General features: G+C 38.4%; 1 protein-coding gene across 1 annotated transcript in view; it reads left to right on the top strand.

Annotated features, from left to right (window-relative positions):
- The window catches only part of bptf (bromodomain PHD finger transcription factor), a 45,052-nt gene that overhangs the window by 2,521 nt on the left and 18,306 nt on the right, over positions 1 to 24,225 (top strand). The window contains 16 exon segments of the mRNA XM_051103320.1: positions 711 to 1,533; positions 4,174 to 4,360; positions 4,362 to 4,395; positions 6,222 to 6,431; positions 9,173 to 9,352; positions 9,802 to 9,987; positions 10,895 to 11,043; positions 11,227 to 11,558; positions 11,659 to 11,790; positions 14,972 to 15,101; positions 15,215 to 15,350; positions 15,438 to 15,707; positions 16,876 to 18,670; positions 21,662 to 21,786; positions 21,867 to 21,995; positions 22,137 to 22,287. Of these exon segments, the coding sequence (XP_050959277.1) occupies positions 711 to 1,533; positions 4,174 to 4,360; positions 4,362 to 4,395; positions 6,222 to 6,431; positions 9,173 to 9,352; positions 9,802 to 9,987; positions 10,895 to 11,043; positions 11,227 to 11,558; positions 11,659 to 11,790; positions 14,972 to 15,101; positions 15,215 to 15,350; positions 15,438 to 15,707; positions 16,876 to 18,670; positions 21,662 to 21,786; positions 21,867 to 21,995; positions 22,137 to 22,287 (4,969 nt within the window).

The raw sequence follows: 24,225 nt of genomic DNA, 5'->3' as shown, positions 1-24,225 counted from the left end.
GAAGTTAAGTTTTGATATATTTACGGTAGGAAGTGTATAAAATATGTTCATGGATATTTACTTAATACCCTATTGATTTTTGGCATAAAAGAAAAATCGATAATTTGGACCCATGCAATGTATTTGTGGCTATTGCTACAAATGTACCGGTTTTGTAGTCCAGGGTGACGTTTGCAGATTAAAGTGTGTTGTTGCTTTCATTGTCTTATTTAAAAAAATAAAATAACATAAATCATCCTCATTTGATGAAAATGAATTTGATTCTGGTTTAAACTATTCTGTGTATACAAATGTAATGCAACAATCTACTTTTTCCTTTGGGAGTCACCAATATTAGCTGTTGTTTTAGTACCACATACACGACCACTGAACATTATGTTCCTCGTTGTCTTATTTCTTAATTGCTACGTTTTTAAACAGATGCCTGATCATTCATGTCTGACTAACTGAAGGACTTATCTGTGGATGCACGGCTCTGAATGCTTTTTTTTTTTTTTTTTTTAACTGAACATTTTATGCATGTAATATTTTATTCGATGTAATCAAATCTTTTGAACAGACACACCATAACAACATTAGAGTCATTAGTAAAACTGCAATTTGCATTGCATGATAAATTTGCATTGAGGCTTTAATTTCATTCTTGGAAATGTATTGTTGACTTTCTTCCGGGCAATCAAAGCTGATTCTGTTTCTCTTTGTTTTAGTAGGTCGCAAAAGACCAAGACCAAGGCGACCGCCTTCTCCTATTCTGGAGCAGAAGGAGATTCCTCCTCTGGAGCTCCCCAGTTCCTCCGAGGACCTTCTCATTCCCAACGAGCAGCTACTTAACGCGTCGGCTATTTACGAGGTCCTCCGCAGTTTCAGCACTGTCCTGCGTCTCTCTCCGTTCCGTTTCGAGGACTTCTGCGCCGCGCTGGTTGGACAGGAGCAATGCACGCTGATGGCGGAGACGCACATCTGTCTGCTGAAGGCCATCTTGAGGGAGGAGGACACCTCCAACACCACTTTTGGACCGGCGGACCTCAAGGACAGCGTCAACTCCACGCTCTACTTCATCGACGGTATGACCTGGCCGGAAGTGGTGCGCGCGTACTGCGAAAGCGACCCCGAGTATCACCACGTGCTCCCTGACCTGGAGGGTGAAGACTATCCGTTTAGCCCGTTGGAGAGCAAAGTCAAGGTCTTGCAGTTCCTGGTGGACCAGTTCCTCACCACCAACCTGGCCCGCGAGGAGCTCATGTCCGAGGGCGTCATTCAGTACGACGACCACTGCCGGGTTTGCCACAGGCTGGGCGACTTGCTGTGCTGCGAGACCTGCTCGGCCGTGTATCACCTGGAGTGTGTCAAGCCTCCTCTGGAGGAGGTGCCCGAGGACGAATGGCAGTGTGAGATTTGTGTGGCGCACAAAGTGCCCGGCGTCACAGACTGTCTGACCGAGTTCCAGAAGAGCCGGCCGTACATCCGCCAGGAACCCATCGGATACGACCGACATCAAAGAAAATACTGGTTTCTCAACAGGAGGATTATTGTGTGAGTATTTCTGCGTTATATATCGAAGGAAACTACTGAAGGAAAAGTATCAAATTTGCCATTTCTAAAACTAATAACCTTTCTACATTGCTGTTCAAAAGTTTGAGATCAGTAAGGTTTTTAATGTCTTTAAACAAGTCTCTTGTGCTTATCAAAGTTATACTTATTTAATCAAATATACAGAAAAAGGTAATATTGTGAAATAATATTGCAATTTAAAATAACAGTCTTCTGTTTTAATATAATTTATTTCTGAGATGCAAAGCTGAATTTTCATCAGTCTTCAGTGTCACATGAACCTTTAGAAATCATTCTAATATGCTGCTTTATTATCAATGCTGGAAACTGTTGTGCTACTTAATATTTTTTTGGAAATTGTCATACTTTTTTCGGGATTCTTTAATTAATAAGAAGTTAAAAAGAACTGCATTTATTCAAACTAGAAATCTTTTAGAACAGTATTAAGTTGTATCAATTTAAAGGATTAGTTCACTTCCAGAATAAAAATTTATGGATAATGTACTCACCCTCTTGTCATCCAAGATGTTCATGTCTGTCTGTCTTCAGTTGATAAGAAATTGTTTCTTCAGGAAAACATTTAAGGATTTCTCTCTATATAGTGGACTTCAATGGTGCCCCCAAGTTTGAACTTCGAAAAAGCAGTTTCAGTGAAGCTTGAAAAGGCTCTACTTGATCCCAGCCGAGGAAGAAGGGGTTTATCCAGCAAAACGACCTGTCATTTTTTAAACAAATTGACAGTTTATACTTTTTAACCTCAAATACTCATCTTATCTAGCTCTGCGTGTACTCTGTTTTTTTCAGTTCAAGACAGTTAGGGTATGTTGAAAAATTCTCATCTTGTTTTCTTCCTCAACATCAAAATCATCCTACATAGTTGCAGAAGTACCAACCCAGTGTTACAAAGTGAATATGCAAAGAATATCAAAAGTCCTTTACAAAAAAGGTAAAACAGCGATGTAGGATGATTTTTAAGTTGAAAAAAGAAAACGAGATGGGAGTTTTTTTGGCCCGGATTACACAGAGTACGCATGTGCGTCGCAGAGACAAGACGAGCATTCGAGGTTAAAAAGTATATAAATTGTCAGTTTGTTTAGAAAATGACTGATTGTTTGGCTAGATAAGACCCTCTTTCTCAGTTGGGATCATTTAGAGACCTTTGAAGCTGCACTGAAACTGCTTTTTGGAAGTTCAAACTGGGGGGCACCATTGAAGTCCACGATACGGAGAGAAATCCTGAAATGTTTTCCTAAAGAAACATAACTTCTTTACGACTGAAGAAAGAATGAACATCTTGGGTGACAAAGGGGTGAGTACATTATCTGTACATTTTTGTTCTGGAGGTGAACTACTCTTCTAAAACATCCTTGGTGAATAAAAATATTAATTTCTGTCAAACAAAGTAAGAAAGAAAGAATGACCCCAAACTTTGAAAGGTAATGTGTACTGTTACAAATAAAATAAATGGTGAAAAAAGTATCATGGGTTCCAAAAAAACAAACAAACAATTAAGCAGGACAACTGTTTCCAACAGTGATGATAAATCGTCATATTAAAATGATTTCTGAAGTCCATGTGACACTGAAGAGTAATGGCTGATGAAAATTCAGCTTTGCGTCACAAGAATACATTTTATTTTAAAGTGTATTTAAAAAGAAAACCACTATTTTAAATTGCAATAATATTTCACGACATACTGTTTTTTCTGTATTTTTAATCAAATAAACGCAGCCTTGATGAGCAGAAAAAGACTTCTTAAAAAAACCAAAATCTTACTGATTCCACATTTTTGAACGGCAGTGTGTTTGTATAGCAGCTTTACAGGAGATAATAATGTTAGTGTTTGTGACATCTTAATATCTTCACATCTTATAGATGCATCTGGCAACAAGCTTCCTTCAAAACAAATTTTACATATTGCTACTCCAGAATAATGTTTGCTCATGGTGAACTGTGTTCACACTGCTGACATGTTTGCATGTTGTAGCTCATCCACATTTCTGGCATGAATTAGACACTAGCTATGTTCCCATCAAACTGTTTTTATGAGCATTTTGAAGTATCACATCAGAAACGAGTGATGGAAACGCCAAAAAAATCCCATAATAAAGCAAAATCCCATAATTTTCAAAAAGGTTTTTACACTTGGTCAAGGTGGTTTTGGACTTTTGACTTTAAAAACAAAAAATCCAAATAATGGGATTTGGAACCCATTTACCAATAAATTCTGACATAGCGAACATTAAACACACATGCCCAATCGTAACTAATTGCAGCTCTGTCTCCATTTTCTATGCTTGCCTTGTTTTATTTACTGTTGGTTGTTAGGTAACCAATACCACTGTTTTCTGCTTAAACCATTTGATGAAAATGCATCTAATTAGCTAATTTTTTTTTTTTTGGTGAACTTTGAAAAGATTCGCTTCACATTTGAATGGAAACCCAGCGACTGACACGGTCTAAGAAGTGTCATCGGCAAAGCAGTTTCAGTCAATAAAACTTTTTTTTTTTTTGTTATTTGTCGTTGTCAAAATGAATGCATCACTTATTTTTCACGCTAGGTTTTCTAAACATAACAATATAGTGTAACGTACATAACCTGTGCGTTTTGATCTGTTTCAGAGAGGAAGAGAGTGAGGATGAAAATAAGCAGACGTGGTACTACAGCACTAAAGTCCAGCTGGCCGAGATGTTGGATGTTCTGGATAAAGACTACTGGGAGAATGACCTCTGCTCTGTGCTGGAGGAGATGAGAGAGGAGATTCACTCGCACATGGACATTACTGAGGAGCTCACTAACAAGGCCCGGGGGGAATAACAAAGCATACCTCACCGTTGCCAACGGTAAGAAAATATACAAATCATATAGCTCGCTTTTTACTGCCGTCGTCACAAAGCACATTCCAACATGGTAATAAAAAAGTTTAATGCACATCCAACTTGGCAGTCTTAAGTGTTTTTTTTTTTCTTTCCTAATTTTATTTGCAAATATTAATTTTAGATTTATTTTTGTAGGAATAACTTTTTTTTTTTATTTGTCATGTTTTCTAATACTGTTTGCAAGTATGAAATCAAGTTTATTGCTTCTATTTTTTATTTATTGCAAAATACATGATGATATCCTGTACTACTTTATTGCATGCAAGTTTCATCTGATTCTGGTTTAAATAGTTGCGTGCACACCCTTTGTTTGGAGGGGGATCATGAATATTAGCTGTTTTTTTTTTTAACACAACCAGTGACGATCATTGAATGTTATGTATTTCATTGTCTCAGTTCTGAGTTGCTAAGTTTTTAAGCAGATGTCTGATCATTCCTAATGTCTGACTAACTCAAGAACTTATTTATGGACACGCAGGTTGTCTGAATCAACAATAATTTTTTTTGGAAACTGATCATTTTAGCAACCCACACTCATTTTTCCCCTTTTTTAAATAGTACTCGACACTGCTGACTCTGCTGCTCTCTTGTCTGCTCTGTGGAAGAGGGATGTATTTAATTTCTTTTAAGTTAAGACTTCAGCTTTCTTGCATGGAAAAGACAGCAGTTTTTTTTTTAAGTGTTTAATAAAATCCTAAGCGGTTATATGCGATGACAGCTTAGGATGTTAACACTAAGGCCCGACTTTAACAAATCCACTCAAAAAAATTCTCAGTGAACATAATTTAATTAAAGACTTGCATGTAATTAAATTAAGCCTGTTCAATAAATGTAATTTATTTCAATTAACTTGTTTTATTTATGTGGAACAAATCTATTTAGTAAAACCTGCTCTGTTATGTCACACCATGTGAACTTTTGGTGAAGTATTGTTATTTTATTTTATTACTTTTTTTATACTACTTTCGATGCTTATTTCGTATTAGTATTAAAATATTACTGTGTTGCGTTGCACATTTTGTAAATGTTTACATTTTTGTTATTTTTGTTTTTAAGTTATATATTAATATTATTGTTCTGGCATCTAAATGAAATAAGCAAAATCAATGCATAATGTAAAATAAATGTGGATTTTTATACATCTTGTTATAGTAAATGAAAATTATTTATGTGGTCCTATTGCAAATAAGTACTTACATTTTACAGATCTATTGTGAAAACATAGTGTTTTTACATTGTTAATATGCAAACCATGTTGCAACACCCCATCCATACAATACTGTGACTGTCTGACTTGAATTAGTTAATGTGATGGAGTATGAAATAATAAATTTGGTTGTAATGTAAATCACTGTAAGATGTATTTCCGCTCAGCTATTTTTAGCAGTGCAAAAGCAGCTCCACCTGCACTAGAGTGAGATTCATCTTGTGGAGGCTTTGTGGGAAAGTATTTATCAAGCTGCAGATGTTTCATGCATTCGTTTTGCTTCCTGCATGCAACCTTTAATTCATGTGGCATTTTGAAATGCTAACTCGAGGCAAGCGAGTAGTTATTTTAAACCGTTACAACTTGTAAGCCACTGCATGTTAGTGATTAAAGAAATGGTTCACCCCAAAAAAAAATGTCATTGTTTACTCCTCCTCAAGTTATTCCGAACCTGCAGGAGTTTCCCTTTTACCAGCTTAACATGTTTGAATATGAACAGGAATGTTTTGTTCGGAGAAACGCGATGGACAGCTGCTGTGGTGTTTCAGTATCTTGAGAGTATTCTTCTGTCCATTTCCTCCAGATGTGATCCTGGACCGCCTGAAGACCAAGCAAGAAGCGGAGCTTGAGGAGGTGAAGCGACGGGCAGCAGAGGAGGCCGAGAGGGCCAGACTGGAAGCAAAATCTGTGGCTGGTGACCCAGCTGCAGCTGATCAGATGAACTCCAACGGATCGTGTCCACAGCAAGACTCCAGTAACGGGACTGCAACGAATGAGCAAACTTCTGCGGATGGTGAGAGAGATTCCTGTGCCTTTAGCTGCTGTATTTCAGATTTTTTGTGATTCAGAGTCTGTTTAATTAAAATGTTGTATTTTTTTTGACTGGTTTGTGATGGTCATCAGTCCAGTGCTAAAATGTTAGAATGGGATTCAGCAGGTGTTTTAATGATAGTTATAATTTATAGGATGTAAATCAAAGAAAACATAGATATATCAGGGCTCGACAGTAAGGACTGCCCAATGGCCTGGGTCCAGCGTGAAGAACGTTCAGGACAGCTGACAGATTTGTCACTGGCCCAGTCGGGCCACTGCTGCGTCGTCATGAAAGTTTATCAATTGCACGTGTTTTTAAGCCTTGCCGTGTAAACGTTTGAGCAATTTAGCGCGAGAAGACATGAATAACAACTACATTTAGTACTCACACGGTGTATTGTGTGTGTACAGCATGCACATGAGCTGTGTCTCAAACAATCCTTGAACACCAAATATAGTTTTTTTTCTGCTTGTTCTTGCGCTTTAACAAAAAAAATACACCTTGCTAATTTGAACATTATAGAGCCACTTAGAGCCACATTATAGAACTTATAGAGCCACATCTCTGGCAAAGCCCTAGCCTCCTATTGCATTTCTTTCCACATCTTCTTGCGCTTGAACAAACAAATCATACAAAATGTCAAAATACCCATCTTGTCGAGTATTCTCAAAAACAGGTATGTGTTTAAGTGAACTTAAACAGTTAAGAAAGAAATCATGTGTGTATCATTATATTTGATTGGGTGGGAATCTTTTGGTACCTCATGATTCGATTCAGATTGATTCTTGGAGTCATGATTCAATTAAAAACGATTCACTTTTTTTTTTTTTTTTTTTTTTTTTTTTTATTTATTTTTTTAAATCACTATTTTTCATGATGTCTTTTTGTGCACACTGGACATAAAAACGCACTAGTATTTTAATACAAAAATACACCAGTCTATATTATGGGTGGTCCTGACTCAAGGAATCAGTGTTAACTATTAACTATTAATTTACTTTACACTTTCCATTAGGGATGTGTCCGAATGCGATCACATGTACTACGAAACCCCTAAATATGAGATATTTCAATTCTTTGTTTCGCAGTTATCTAATTGGGTAATTATATTTTACACAAATTGCAGGCATCAGAGAGCCGTTATTGTTATTTGGGGCATTGAAACCGCTTTTGAATGCGCGTTTGTGTTTTACTTTCACTTTCGAGACTGGCAATCACACAAAGCATCAGTAGGCCTACTTACCACGTACTTTAAAAGATTAGATGTTTGTCAGAGGTGCTCAGGATCTGCAAATCATTTGCCATTGTCGTGTTGTGAATCATGCAAATCGCTGGAAGACTGAATCGCGATTCAAATATGAATTGATTCCCCCCACCCCTAATATTTGATACATGCATCGGCTCTTAAAGTGACTTTGCGTAAATGACCAACTACTGCTGAAAAAAATAAATAAATAAATAAAACGTGTTTAGTTTTTATTCAATAATGTTTGAACTTTATATTTGTTAGGCTAGTAGTTTTTGCTATGGTACTGAAATTGGAATTTAAAATTTTGATATCATATAAGCTTATTTATTAAAATATGGGTTAAAAACTATGAAAACAACAACTATTTCATTTTTCATGGCAGGGCCAGTGAAAATTTTGACAAGGCAAGTGAAAGTTTGGAAAAAAAAAATCTGGTATATCAGGAAATTTAAAAAAAAAATGTATAAGGCTTAAAAAAAAGTAATGGGAATTTCTATAATTAATTTACATTTTTCTGGCTTTATTTTACTCTAAAATAATTTGTATTATAAAATATTACAGTATAATCCTTGAGTAGAGCTTTTATAAATGTGCTTGCAAGTCATAATGATGTCGATTTTGTGAGTGAATTGATCTTTTGAGTGAATGGTTTTTTGTTTTTGTTTTTTTTTGATGAGTTGTTCAAACTGGTGATTCATTATCGAACGGTCTAAAGCAATTTTCTCCGTTCAAAACTGGAGTCAGTATGATTTTTTTTAAATAAAGAAATTACAATTAATTGATCGAAATTGACAAAACGCTTATAATATTGCAGAGGATTTCTAGTTTTCAGTGCTGAATTTTCTAATCAATATTTCTACTATAAAAGTATTTCTAAGAATCCTGAAAAATATTTCAGCATTTCCACAGTAATATTAAGCAGGCCAACTGTCTTCAAAGTGGCTAATAATAAATCAGCATATTAGAATGATTTCTGAAGGATCGTGTGACATTGAAGACTGGATTAATGATGCCAAAAATTCAGTTTGCATCACATTAATAAATTACATTTTAACAAATAAGTGCATCCTTAGTAAGCATGAGAAACATCTTTGAAAAACATTAGAAATCTTACCAACCTCATACGTTTGAATAGTAGTGTATCTATTACCTGTTAATCACAATTGACTGGATAGGCCAATCAATTCAAAATGTGTGTTTTTAAGAGCATTTCAGCTGTTTATACGCAAATGTGATGCTTAAAAATCAGTGCAGTGCACTTCTTCACAGACTCTTCACTTCTCTTGTATGTGTGCTAGCTTCAGAAAGAATAATTCACATTATTTGCATACTTGTAGTGTGTGGTACTCTTAGCTCTTCTCAGACGCAGCTACAGTCCTCATTTGCATTTGAAATTATAACCAAATAATTGCATCTCTCATCTCTCAGTGTTAAAACACCAGACTAAATGTTTGTCCATTTCATATTTCAGCCTCAGTCTCAGCCGTCCCGACTGGTGAGGTGGGCAGCACTAATGTTCCTGAGCTTGCCGTGTCCAGCTCGGCCATGCAGACTAAACCTGACACCCAGAATCCTACGGGAAATGCCGTGACGTCGTCTTCCAGTGGTGAGGAGAAAGGGGAAGGGCCCGAAGGGGTGAAAGAGTTGCCAGGTACAGCGACCGCTGTTCTCAGTATTCACATGTTGTTACATAAAGACATAGCTAACTAGTTAGCTGCAGTTATCTACTGTTTTCTTGTACTGAAACAAAGACCCTCTTGGAACAAGAGACCAGAAACCTCTTCCCAGAAACCTTTGTTTAATAGTGCCATCTATAGAGCAGAACTGGATCTTTGCCATCGACTATATCATGTTTACAGAGAGTGTAGAGCCTGTCTAGTTTGTTATGAATTAGATTTGCCAAAGTTTATAGTGTTATACTGATAGATACTGCAATGTTAATGCTTTGCTACAATATTGTTGGAGTGAGTGTAATGCTAATATACTGCATGCTCCTTTTGGTTTCACAGTGTACATATTGCAAAAATATTATGTGTAAATGGCCATAGTGCCACACATTACTCGTGTGTAATATATCATCTGTCATGGTTTGTCCTTAAGGTAAAAGCTCAGAGTCTGCTGGTCACGGTGAAGGAGAATCTGTGTTAGAGCCTGAACCTGCGCAGATGGCGGACGAGAACAGCTGCAGCAGTCATTTCTCCATCTCTGACTGCCTGCGAGGTCCAGAAGAGCCTGATCTGGTGGATCGGTCCTCACAGTCTTCTCTCAACAGCCAGGATGAGACAGGTGTTTATGCACCCACATACAGTGCCTTGCAAAAGTATTCATACCCCTCATTTTTTTTGCATATTTTGTTACATTAAACAGTTTTAAAATACTTTTTTCCCCACAAACATCTACGCTCCATACACCACAACGATAAAGCAAAAAACAGGTTTTTAACGTCTATGCAAATTTATATAAAAGAAAAAACTTAAATGATTCCATTTCATAAGTATTCATACCCCTGTCTGGGAAAGTTGAAATTTAGATCAGGAGCATTCATATCACTTGTAGATGACATTACACTTTGAGTGAAGTTGACCTGTGGAAAATTCATTTGAATGGGTATGGTTTGGAAGGGCACATATGTCTTAATAAAAGGCTTAACAGCTGAAAATGCATATCAGAGCAAAAACCAAGCCCTGAGGTCAAAAAACTTTCCTCAGAGCTCAAAAACAGGATCGCAGCCAGAGCCTGGGCTTGAACCCAATCAAACATTTCTGGAGAAACCTGAAAATGTGTGTCTGCCCCATTCAGCCTGACAGCTTGAGAGGTGAAGAGGTGAGACAAAGAATGGCAGACAACTGCCAAATGTTGATGTGCTTGTCGCATCATATCCAAAAAGACTTGAAGCTGTAAAGGTACTTCAGTACTTATGCAATGTACTTATTTCAGTTTTTTTATTTTTAGTAAATGTTCAAAGTTGTGACGATTCTGTTTTTGCTTTGTCATTATGGTGCATGGAGTGTAGATTGATGTGGGGAAAAAACTCATTTAAATGAGTTTAACATAAGGCAGCAACATAAAACATGAAAAAAAATTAAGGGGTGTGAATACTTTCGCAAGGCGCTGTACAAACCCATAACATAGTTCATTCATTTGTTTGTATATAGATTTATACATATATTTATGTTAACTTTTTAATCTTTAGGTGAAGGTAAAACTAACGGAGATAGCGCAAAAACAGGATCCTCACGCATGATTACGCGACTCCGAAACCCTGACAGCAAGCTAAGTCAACGCAAGGTCATGCAGGACAAAGACGGCAGCTCTCAAGATGGTAGCAGAGCACTTAAAGAGGTGGGACTGTTGTCTTTCTTAATGGAGTCCAACAATATCTTGTAAAGAGGTTATTGAAGTTTTGATGACAAAACAGTTTTTTGTTCATTAGTGGTGTTTGCTAAGGCATGAATCAATAGCAAAAGTGCTTTGAAATATATTACATTGTAAAATTATGCAAAAATGGTGTGAATTTTATTTCAGACTCCTCCCATGTCGTCCTTCGGCTCCTTTAAGAGAGACTCAAACAAGAGCAGTGGCTTTTTCAAACTGGGCCAAGAGGGCAAGTTTCGTGTCTACCACAACCAGTACAGCACTAACACACTTGCACTGAACAAGCACCAGCACCGCGAGGACCACGACAAACGCAGACACCTCTCTCACAAGTTCTGCATGACCCCTGCTGGTGAGTTCAAGTGGAACGGATCGCTGTACGGCTCCAAAGCCCTGACTGTGTCCACGCTGAGACTAACCATCATCCAGCTGGAGAACAATATCCCTGCTCCGTTCTTGCATCCCAACTGGGCATCACACAGGTAGAAGACTTACAAGTGCCTTGTATTTATTTTAAATGTTGAACAGATTCTGGAAGCAGTATTTAACCATGTCATCCTGTAACCTTTTCCATTGATGTAGGTCAAACTGGATTAAGGCTGTTCAGATGTGCAGCAAGGCGAGAGAGTTTGCTTTAGCTTTGGCCATTCTGGAGTGTGCGATCAAACCGGTGGTCATGCTGCCCATGTGGAAGGATTCTCTGGGTCACACAAGGTCAGTTTAAATAAACACGGATATTAAAACAGCCATCTGCAATCTTTTGATGCTTTTAAAAAAAAAAATGATGCAGTGAAGTTGAGCAGAGTTTAAAGGGATAGGTCACCCCAAAATGAAAATTACCCCATGATTTACTCACTGTCAAGCTATCCTAGGTGTATATGACTTTCTTCTTTCAGACAAATATAATCTGAGTTATATTAAAGAGGAGGTCATAAGGTTTTTTTTGTACATTGTGCGTTTCCCAGAATATACGTTCATGCAGAGCCATTTTTCCTTGTTTTTGAAAAGGTTTGCTCCATAAGTCTAGTCTACTCTGTTCTGATTGGTCAGCTGGCCAAGCCTGTTGTGATTGGCACAGAGAGGAGTACTTGAGCACGTTAGTAAGCGCTACCATCTGTGTTGCCAAGTCCACGGTTGTTTTTGATGTCATGGGTTGAAATGACCCCAATGAAGTCATATTTACGCCTTGGAATGGAACAAAAAGCATTAAAGCATTTTACACCCTGGAAGGCGATTTTTAATGGGGGACCCCTCTCAAACGCAAGGCTACAATTTCTCCTCTGCGAAAATGTGGATGGGATCGCGGAGTCCATTCTTAAAAGCGAAATTTACTCTAAAGTGCGGAATGCCGCAGAATTCCTCAATTTTTTTAATGAATAAATCAATAGTGTATACACACACACAAACTTCCTGGCAACCTGTCCAAATAAAAGTATGATTTAACATGTAACAGAAATTTATTAGTCTTGTATTACTTTTTGTACAGTGTAATGTCGGTGTTTTATATATTCCAATTTCTGGCAATAAAACAATTAAATGCTAAAAAGAAATATTACAGCTAAGCCACCTAATTGTAAAAGAAAATACTACAATTATTATTATTATTAACTTTTTAACAGAATATTCACACAATTTTTCTTCCATGTATTAATTTTACCATTAAACCTCTGTTTGCCTGCCAATAAAATAATAGGGTTTAATTTTCATTTCATTAAAAATAAGTAAATGTTTAATGCCTTCATTTGATTATAAGAACAATTAAAACACACATTTCTGAAAAAAATAAGAAAAGAAAAAGATAGTAGGGCCTTGTTGTTCAAAATGTTGAAATTGAGATTTGTGGACTTATTTTTTTCACTGAATTAAATGTTTTTGTTATTACACTGAGAGGAAAGTACTGAAAAAAGTACCGTTGGGTACTGGGTATCCCCCAGTGAATTGTATGAATTGTATTGCTCTGGAATCATAGAAAAAAATATTTTAACCACTGATTCTACACACCATCATCTTTCAGCAATGAAAACAAAAAAAAACTTGCTTTCACAGCACAGAACACAGCGTCATTTCGACATGTTGTAAACACACTAATTAGCGGAAGTGTTTGTGGGCAGGTCAGACTGTTCGTATTTCGTTGGAAGGTAGGATTAGGCTAATATGTTACCCAGTAACGTATAACGTTGTAACGGGCAGAAGATTCGAAAATGTAACATCTCGTTAAGGCGATTCTGAGTTGATTGATTCTTTTGAAAGCAATTATGTATAATGCACTTTTTCGTTAACAACTTTACAGACTGTTTACAATGAAGGATAGCTGTGTTGCAAAACTGCAAGAGATATTTTTCGAAAACCCATATGACCTGCTTTTTAAGAAATGTCCTGGCTCTTCCGAGCTTAACGCTAACTGTCGTCCTTGCGTTCACGATAGAACACTGTTTTGGCGGATGGCGTAGGGACAGAGGCATAGCGTAAGTGACAGAAATGCAGAGCAGAGAGCAAAACAGAACACCGTTCACAAATTAGAAGTACAAAACGAGGATTCATAGAGAAAAATTTCGGAGGATTGCGATGTAAGCCAAGAGGAGACTGGTTTTCCTTTGCTAAACAAAGGAAACTGCTTCCTTTGCTCCTGTAAACAAACCTTGGTTCTTGCGACTCTAGCATATTCTCACTGGAGCTTACGCTACACGTATGTCCTACGTTATCTGCCAGAATGGCGTTCTATTGAGAACGCATGTATGACAGTTACTGGAAGCTAGAGATTGCCGTTGGATATTTTTTCTTACAAAAAAGCATCGATTTGCTTCAGGAGGCCTTTATTTATCACCTTTATGATGGATGGATGCACTTTATTGGACTTGTTTTGGACTATTAAAAAATAACACCCATTCACTGCCATTGTAAAGTTTGGAAGAGAGGGCTTTTTTAATATAACTCTGATTGTATTCATCTGAAAGAAGAAAGTCATATAAACCTAGGATGGCTTGAGGGAGAGTGAATCATGGGGGTAATTTTCATTTTTGAAATATGGTGACTATCAATGCAAATGCCGACAGCGAATCTCATATGATCTGTTTCCTCTTAGAGCTTGATAGAAAATATTAGAAATCTAGCTAGCAATCAGCAGTTCAGAAGCTTGATGGCATCTGAAGCTACAGCAGTTTTGAAAGTCTTTCTACAATAGCAGCCATTAAAAAGGTCTCTGCTAGTATAAAATGGTTAGTATAAATACAAAAAAGTGTATAGGAAGGTATATTTGGAGGTTGTACAAACCAATAAATAGTGTGAAAGTGTATATATGATTACATTTGGTCTGAGTTTGAAATCATCTGAACACAGTTGAGAACATTCAATGTACATCTATGGGATTTTCTGAGATCAGCAGTTAGATAAAAAAACAAGGCTGAATAAGTTTTGAAGCTGAATGAGTTGTTATAGTCAAAGGTTTTCCACAAGAAGTCTGTGGGATTTTGACCTTGTTTGTTATTTTGCTAAGAAAAAAAAAGTCAGATCAGTAAGAAAGTCATAATAACCCAAGTCATGTCTGGGTTGTGTTAGGTGGATATAGCTTGAAAGCTTTAGAAGGATTTGCAGGCAGAAAGCGCTTAGGGATTTTGTTAAAAAAAAAAAAAAAAAAAAAAAAAAAACAAGAAACCCAGAGCCACATTTTTACAACAGATTGTCGTGCAATTTATTGTCAGGAACGTTCAAAGCTTATTTGCATGTATGGGTAACAATACATTAATCCAGTAATGTCTTTCTTGCTTCTAAACACAAAAGCATCCGAGTATGTACTTGAACAAATTCCGTGCTGGGGGCTTTACGAAAATGTACAGTGAGTCACCTTTATGTCCCAGTTTTGGTGAGCTTTCTTTTTTTGTGCCTCATCTTTCCGCAGGCTTCATCGCATGACCTCTGTGGAGCGGGAAGAGAAGGAGAAGGTGAAAAAGAGAGAGAAAAAGCTAGAAGATGAAGAGACTATGCAGCAGGCCACATGGGTGAAATACACGTTCCCCATCAAACACCAGGTACCGTTTGAACACTTGGCAGCTGAGTGTTTCATCTGAACATTTTAGGAAATCACACCAACTTCAGCCTTCGAGCTGTAGGCACTCAATAACTGTTTAAACATTGTCCGTAGGTGTGGAAGCAGAAGGGTGAGGAGTACAGAGTAACTGGCTATGGAGGCTGGAGCTGGGTGAGTAAGACGCACGTCCATCGCTTTCTCCCCAAGCTACCTGGAAACACCAACGTCAATTACCGGAAAGCACTTGAGGGTATGTTGTTTGCTCGTGTAAGATGACAAAATTTAATCTAAGTCTTCTATTGGCAGAATTTCTCTAATACAGATTCTTTTTTAGCAGCTAAATCTGGAATGGACATTCAGGCAGTTCTCCCAGAAACACCAAAAACTTTGGTTAAGATGGATGAAAATTCATCTGAAAGTGTGGCTGAAAAAGATAACGTCCAGGAAACATCACCGGACTCTTCTGAAGAGAAGCTAGCTGTGGAGAAAGATCATGTATTAAAAGATGAAGAACAAAATGAAGAAAATAAGAATGAAACGGTTGAGAAAAATGAATCTGTGGAAGAAATGGACACCAGCACACCTAACTCTGTAAATGATGAAGCAGGTATTTGCAAACTTTAAGATTCACTGTTCTTTTCCTGTACAAGTGGACCACATAATTAGTCTTAAGTAGCAAGGGTATATTTGTAGCAATAGTTAAAAAAAAAAAACATTGTATGGGTCAAAATTATCGATTTTCTTTTATGCCAAAAGTCATTTAGTATATCAGGTAAAGATTTCATACTGTAAATATATCTAAACTTAAATTTCGATAATATGCATTGCTAAGGACTTCATTTGGTCAACTTTAAAGGCAATTTTATCAATATTTTGATTTTTTTTTTTTTTTTTTTTTTTTTTTTTTTTTTTTTTGCACCCTCAGATTCCAGATTTTCAAATAGTTGTATCTCGTCCAAATATTGTCCTATCCTAACAAACCATAAATCAATGGAAAGCTTATTTATTTAGCTTTCAGGTAATGTACAATAAGAGAGTGTGTTCACACTTGTCATGTTTGGTTTGATTAAAAGGATCTTTGGTGCAATTGCTCTGTTAGTGCAGTTCATTTGAAATCAAATGTGAACGCTCCTTTCCGAACCCTGTTGTGCAGCAAAGAAGCGGGCCGAGACCCATCTTTGGTGCGGTTCGAATGAAATATAAACGCAATACTTCTAAACTAACCAAAAACAGGAAGTAAAGACAAGATACGATGCTATACATGATTTCACGAAGGGAACAAGTTGTGTATCCAAAACAAAATGAGCAAAGGGCAAACGTGGAGCCACGGGGAGGTAAAGTGCCTTTTATGAGCTCTTTGTGAGTTTGCAGGTGGTGAAAATAAAACCATATACATGCAACGAGCATCCTTAGTCCAGCAGACGGCATTAGGTGTATTTGATTTAAGTCGAATGCACCTTTTCCTTTTGTTTGGAGTGTTTACATTGGATACATCATTCAACCCAACCAATCAGGTTGTGAATGTATCACTATGCCTTTAGGTTCGCTGTCAAAAATGCCAGTGTGAACACTAAGCAGACTAGGACCAAATGTATCATTTTCCTTTTTGGTCCGGACCAAATGAACCAAACAAGTGTGAACACACCCTAAATCTCAATTTCAAAAAAATTGACTGGTTTTGTGGTCCATGGTCGCATATCAGAATTGATATAGCTAAAATAGTTGTCTTGTGGAACATGATTGCTAACGTGTCTGTGTTTTTCGCCAATTTGCAGCTAACGTCACAAATGCCTCATCCGATGACTCTCCTTTGAAAGGAGAGCCTTCGGATAGTGAGGTGGCGAAGGATAGTGCTCTGAATCAGCCCCAGCAGTCCTTCTGGCATGATGTCGTGAATGTCAGCGAAGGCTTCTTGCTACGCACGGCATACAAGAAAATGAAGGCATCAAAACTCGATGGCCTTTTGGAGAGACGGGTCAAACAGTTCACCATAGAAGAGAAGCAGAGGCTTGAGAAACTCAAGCAGGGCACCGGTTCTAAACCCTTGACCGAAAAGATAACGGAAAACAAGGAGACAACCTTTGCTGCTGAAGACCAGAAGGTCAAGATTGAAGGAACTCTCTCTGAAACTCCAAAGTCTAGACAGACCGAGGGGGTAGCGTGTCTAGCGATCCAAGAAAAAGACAATGTGGTCAAAAAGCTTGATTTTAACCAAGAGGACGAACAGGCGAAGACAAACACTTCAGGACAGAAGAACATCCTGGATGTCAGATTAAATGACGTAAGTGACGTAGCCTCTAAAGAACATCAGCAGAAGTTGCCAGAGCCTGAACCCAAAACTGGCAATAGGGTAGCAATGTCTGAGCTTAACGGAAACTCTCAAAGTCTGGATCAAAGCTTGAACGCTAAACCTGATAAAACTGTTACGGAAACTACATGTCCGCCTGAAGACTCTGAGAGAAAGGACACCATTGAAAACAATGAAAATGATCTAGATGTAAAGAGAACAGTGCCTGTGCAAGTAAACGGGAAAGATGGTCTTGTTGACACCGAATGTAAGAATTTGACTGATAATGTTAACACAGAGGAGATTAAAGCAATATCACCAAAGGAACCAGTGAAGTCACTAATGAACGGTGACGCCACTCAAGAGTGTCTTAAAGAATGGACTAATAGCACGCTTCCTCAGGTGAATTCGATTGAGGAGAAAGGACTTACTGAACTTGACTCTGATTATCCACCGCCTCAGAAAGTGGCCAAGGTGGAAAACAGCATTGAAGAACCTGTAGATTCCTCGGTTAGTTCCTCTGTCCCCGAACCGTCTTCTGTAGCTTCCGAGCCAAACGCCGAATCCGAGGTGCCTAGTCACAGCTCAAAGGTGGAGCCGATGCAAGTTGAGGAGACGAAGCCTCCAGTTCCTTCACCCGTCCCTTCAGCGGAAGAGTCCAGCTTAAGCAGCGACCTCACTGAAAACAGCAGCAGCGTTGGCGAGACTACGACTGTCATTACTCAAGTCACCACAACTACCACCACAGTATCCACGGAGTCCCGCATGGTGTTGACCTCACGTGACAGCCTTGCTTCCAATAACGGGATCAGTCCATCCATACCAGCAGATCCTAAGGTGGAGTCTACCAGCTCTGTTTCGAAACTCTCCACTACAACTACCACTACTGTTACCAAGGTTATGAACTCATCCGAGGAAGCCACTCTAACGAAAGAGTGCAAGACCACCGTTACGAAAACACTGATCGACGCCAGGTCGAGTCCTAGTGGTTCCACGGTAAAATCTATGACCGTGAGTCAGGAATATTCCACCAGGGACAGGGTACGACTATTGAAATTCTCTCGCACCAAGAAAACAAGGTCTGGAACGGCCTTGCCCTCGTACCGCAAGTTTGTGACCAAGAGTAGCAAGAAGAGTATCTTCGTGCTTCCCAATGATGAGCTGAAGAAACTAGCAAGGCGTGGCGGCATCCGTGAAGTTCCTATCTTCAATTATAATGCCAAGCCAGCCCTAGATATCTGGCCGTACCCATCTCCACGACCAACATTTGGGATCACATGGAGGTCTGTATCATCTTTTTTTTCCTGAATTTTGTCATTCCTCCTTTGTGAAAACCTGAATTAATTGCTCAAGCAAGCATCACTGTTGTTATAGCTCATTAGAGCCTAAATGACTCTAGTGGAATTGCTCAGATTCTTCTTCTCCAATATGAATCACATTTTTTAGGGCCTAAACATGCTCGAAAACTCATGAAACTTTGCACACATGCCAAAAGTGGTGAAAATTTACATCTAATATGGAGTTGTCAGAAGGTACGGATTAGATGTATTAGGGATCCGCTGATACACACGGCTTTCAAACACTGACAACTCTAATCTAATATGGGTTTCAGAAGTGGGTGTGGCAAAATGGCTCAATAGCGCCACCTATAACATTTCTATAAAGTGCCCCTCGAGCTATGTTTCACATACTTATATGAAATTCGGTAGACACAAAAACGTCCCCCGGTATGAAGTCCGAAATCCAACAGAAAGCCTGTTATTTTTAATTTTCTTGGCAGGTTTTGTACCGTTATTCCATTTTCAGGCGTTGTATTTGAACAAACTCCTCCTAGAGATTTAACAGATCAACAACAAAAATGGTCAGTGTAATTTAAAGTCCTTTGTGACGTTAAATTGCGAAGATCTTGAGCGTTCGTTGAAGGCTGTGTCTGTGGCGGCCTGACGAATTTTGATGTTTCGCCATGAAAGAGGAAGTTGTTGTAAGACTCCTGTCCTGAACACATGCCCATGACCATATTCATTTATAGTCATAGTGCCACCTGCTGGCAACAGGAAGTGACATTTTATGCTCTAACGAACTCCTCATATAGATTTAATGATATCAGCATTATATTTGGTCTGTCTATTCTAAAGGCCTTTGCAATGTTAAATTGCGAAGATCTTGAGATTTCGTGAAAGGGCGTGTCTGTGGCGGCCTGACAAAGTTCGATGTTTGGCCATGGGAATAGGAGGTGTTGTAGCTCAGCCATACGATGTCTGATGTGCCCGAACAGATTCACACATTCAATAAGAATCCTGGCCTGAACGCATCTAAATGCCAATATTTCATTATAATCATAGCACCACCTGCTGGCATTAGGGAATGTCTTGTTTTACACTAACATGTCGAATCTGCACCAAACTTTACATGTTTGGTAAGAGTCCTGGGGCCGGTTGCATAAAAGGTTTAGACTAGTCTTAAAAAGTTAGTCAGCTAATTTTTTCTGGCTAATTTGTTATTCCTGAAGACATCTAAATGCGAATATCCAGTTATAGTCATAGTGCCACCACCTGGTAGCAGGAAGTTTGGCACATATAAATGACTTGGACACATTCCTTCTATAATCACCGCTTTAAATGCATGGTGCATACGTTCGCTGTTTTCCTAAAGTCGGCGGGTGGTGGTGAGTCCGGGTGTGAGGACCCTTTCAATGCTGCTTGCAGCTTTAAATGTGAAGTCCACTTCCAGAACAACAATTTACAAATAATTTACTCACCCCCTTGTCATCCAAGATGTTCATGTCTTTCTGTCTTCAGTCGTAAAGAAATCATGAAGTAGTGCTACACAAGCTTTTCTGCTTAAAAAGTATAAAAAAAATGTACTTTCCGAAAAAAAATTACAGATCGTTTCGCTAGATAAGACCCTTCTTCCTCGGCTGGGATCGTTTAGAGCCCTTTAAAGCTGCATTGGAAGTTCAAATTCAGAGCACCATAACAGTCCATTATATGAAGAAAAATCCTGAAATGGTTTCCTCAAAAACCACAATTTCCTCACGACTGAAGACAGAAAGAGATGAACATTTTGGATGACAAGGGGGTGAGTAAATTATTTGTAAATTGTTGTTCTGGAAGTGGACTTCTCATTTAATAATTGCGGTTAGAGCCTTGGAATGACCATTCCTGCTCCATGACGGCCACCTTTCAGCAAAATGTAGCTCTAGCCCTAATCAAACAATATCTGATTGCCTAATCAGGCAATCAGACTTGAGATTTTGCCTGATGTGTGTGATGAAACAGATGAATGTTTTAGACTTTAAAATTAGAATATCATAGAGAGTGGCCTGTTTTGACTTAGGCCAGTAGACAGCTGGCTACCAATGCCTTAGCAACCATCAAGAACATCCTTGCATCCATGTAGCAATGTGTTAAAAACTAAACAGAAAATCTTGGCAATTTTATAGCAACTTCTTGGCAGCCCCTTAGCACTTTTGGTGGCAGATTTAGCTTGAAGAACCACTCACTTTTTGTTCAAAGAATGTAGTAATCTAGTTTAACATGTTCATTTTCTTAAGGGCCCCAATTGCTGGTATTGTCTTTTCTCAGTGTTGCTTTGGTGTAAACTTTTTTTTAAAGGGACAGTTCACCAAAAAATAAAAATTATGCCATTAATTACTCACCCTCATGTCATTTCACCAAACCATACCTTTGTTCATCTTCAGAACACATATTAAGATATTTTTGATAAAATCCGAGAGCTTTCTGACCCTGCATAGACAGCAAAGCAACTGACACATTCAAGACCCAGAAAGGTAGTAAGGACACAGTCCATGTGACATCTCGTGTACTGACTGGTACTGAGGACTATAGTTTTGGCAACACTAGTGAAATCAGTGGTTCAACTGTAATGTTACGAAGCTACAAGAATGAACATGCGTCGAAGACTGACACAGAGCTTCATAACATTACGGTTGAACCACTGATGTCACGTGGGCTATTTTAATGATGTCCTTACTACCTTTCTAGGTTTTGAACATGCTAGTTACATTGCTGTCCATGCAGGGTCAAAGCTCTTGGATTTTATCAAAAATATCTTAATTTGTGTTTCAAAGATGAACGAAGGTCTTACAGATTTGTAATGATGTGAAAGTGAGTAATTCATGACAGAATTTTAATTTTTGGGTGAACTATCCCTTTAAGAGCAGTAATAGTCATCAAAAGATCTACAATATTTGCATGAATCTTGTTCTTTTAAACCTTTTGTAATGCTAATGAGCTTGGTTTTCTTCCATACAGATATCGCCTCCAGACGGTGAGGTCTTTGGCTGGAGTCAGCCTAATGCTACGGCTTCTTTGGGCCTGCCTCAGATGGGACGATATGTCTGTGAAACCCTCACCCACGGGAGGAACAACGCGAACAGGTTGGCACTTAACTGCTTGTCACATGTCGCCTTTTATCATTTGCTGTTCAACTCTCAACCTTATTTGTGTGTCTTAACAGAGACGTCTGACACTGATATCACCACCACTGAGATTATCAAGCGGAGAGATGTTGGTCCTTACGGCATTCGTTCTGAGTATTGCATCAGGAAGATCATTTGTCCCCTTGGGGTGCCTGAGACTCCCAAAGGTAATGGTGACTGAAAGAGTCTTTATGCCAAGCAACCCATTAGTGTGTTGTTTTGTAGACATGGAAAGTTTTCTGTCATGCATGGTTGGATCAGTCAGAAACGGTGCTGAAATTTCATCTGTCCACCATTCCTTTGAGCAGAAACTCCCACACCTCAAAGGAAAGGCCTTCGTTCGAGTGCTCTAAGACCAAAGAAGCCAGAACCAGCTAAACAGACTGGGCCTGTTGTGATCGAAACCTGGGTGGCTGAGGAAGACCTGGAACTCTGGGAGATTCGAGCCTTTACTGAAAGGTGTGAATTCCCTCTTTTTCTGTGAATTTACACTAAAATCCAATGTACTGATTCCGTAAGACTCGGGTATAAACTATGCAGCATAGTTTTACACACCGGGCTGTTATTGTGGGGACATTTCCACAACCCCTAAACATAAAACGTCACAAAATTAAACCTGACTGGTTGCTTTACCTGTCAGTCATATGGCCTCTTGGGCGATCCTTGTCCATTCAAAATGTCAAATGCTCCCAGACCTTCTCCCGTCAGTCGGAAGGTCTAACTACGTGAGACTAAAGCCCTATTTACAACTAGTGCATTTTTATTTGAAAATGCCATTATACAATGAAAATGATCCTCGTCTACACTGGCATTTTCACTGCGTTTTAGAAATGATCTCCGTCCACGCTACACAACCGAAAATGCATGTCACATGACCATTCATGAGCATGATGCTATTGTTTACGTGGTCGTCAAGGATGCACAGAGCGAATGTCAGCCACGCCATTGTTTTCATAAGTGTCCGTTTTGGTCTGTTTACACTGAAATGCAACCCGGAGTTTTCAAACTAAAGCGTTTTCGCAAATCTCTGTTTTCAAGGGTTGAAAACACCGGAGTAGTGTAAACAACAGGCGTAACTAGCAAAAGTTATGCGTTTTAAAAAGAAAATGCACTAGTGTAAACGTAGCCTAACTTAAACGCAGATGAGCACGGAGGGACAAGCTCATTCTGTCTTAACATTAACCATGCGTCTGCATTGTTGTACATGGACTGTTGGCTTGGGCTCAAAAATTGGCCACAGTGCGGTGAAGAAAATGGCATCACATAGATAATGTTGCGGAATTTGGACTGCCGAAGTATACTTTTGGGCTTTACTCATTTGTCAAACACTCCATCAAAGCTTTCTCTAGTGTGAATGATCTAGGGCTGCCATCAACCAAAGATTTTTCAGGTCGACTGGTTGTCGTTTTGTTTTAAGTATTAGTAAAAGAAGCTTGCCGTAGTGCTCTGGCAGAAGTAGTAACTATGAATGTGTCAGGGAAAAACCGCAAGGAGGTTGCATTAACGTGTTAATAATTTGTTGATAAACTAGTGCTTTCTTTGTTCTGTTTAAGAGATGAAGTTGGCGACACTGATTCCGACTCATCTCTGCAGTAGTGATGCGCCTGTATGCATATTTCATATGGATTACATAACCTGAAAATTTTTGTTTTCTATTTGAATTAGTTAATTTAAAAGTAGACATTTCACTCTCTATCTAGATATAGATTTCACTCTCTGTTTTTTATGTCTGTAAGGCGAGTATAAACAGTTTCGAAGTTTCGCGAAACGTTCACTGAGATGGCAGAAAGCTCATCCTGTTTGCTTTTATTATTTTACAAAAGCGCAACGTTTTGTTGTTATTGTAAGTGCACACAAATAAATGTAGAGTCTTTACAGATTCAAAAGATGTATTACTTTTATGTGTATGACCAGAAATGACAGAGTACTTCCACACTCCACACAGACACTTTAATAGCACACATTTTTCTAGGTTAACATTAGATTGAGCTGCCATGTAAAGTTGCTACTACATCTTTCAGATGAAAAGCATATTTGAGGTTGATGAATGATAGGTGAGCATTTGGATGTCCTGCCTGATGTATTGTATTAACACATAGAGCAGTTGTTAAGTATCTGTATCTGTGACTTCCTGTGGAATTGTTTTCTTTTTTTTTTTTTTTCTGTGACCTAAGCAACTAATAACATTTTGGTCAACCAAGCCTCTTCTCGTCAGCTATTAGAGGGCAGCCCTAGAATGATCTTATAAATACTTACAAATACACATATTAGCTAATACGTTTTATGATAACAATTTAGGATGTTATTTCCTCTGCTCTTTTACTCTTTTTCCAATTTGTATGTTTCTCACTGGTCAATTTGTCTTAGTTTATCATATTTTATTTGTTCATGCGTATT

Source organism: Labeo rohita, chromosome 3 (genome assembly GCF_022985175.1).
Source record: "Labeo rohita strain BAU-BD-2019 chromosome 3, IGBB_LRoh.1.0, whole genome shotgun sequence".
Classification (NCBI taxonomy): Eukaryota; Metazoa; Chordata; class Actinopteri; order Cypriniformes; family Cyprinidae; genus Labeo; species Labeo rohita.
The sequence above is the reverse complement of the archived record's forward strand: the minus strand, read 5'-3'. Positions and strand labels throughout refer to the sequence as shown.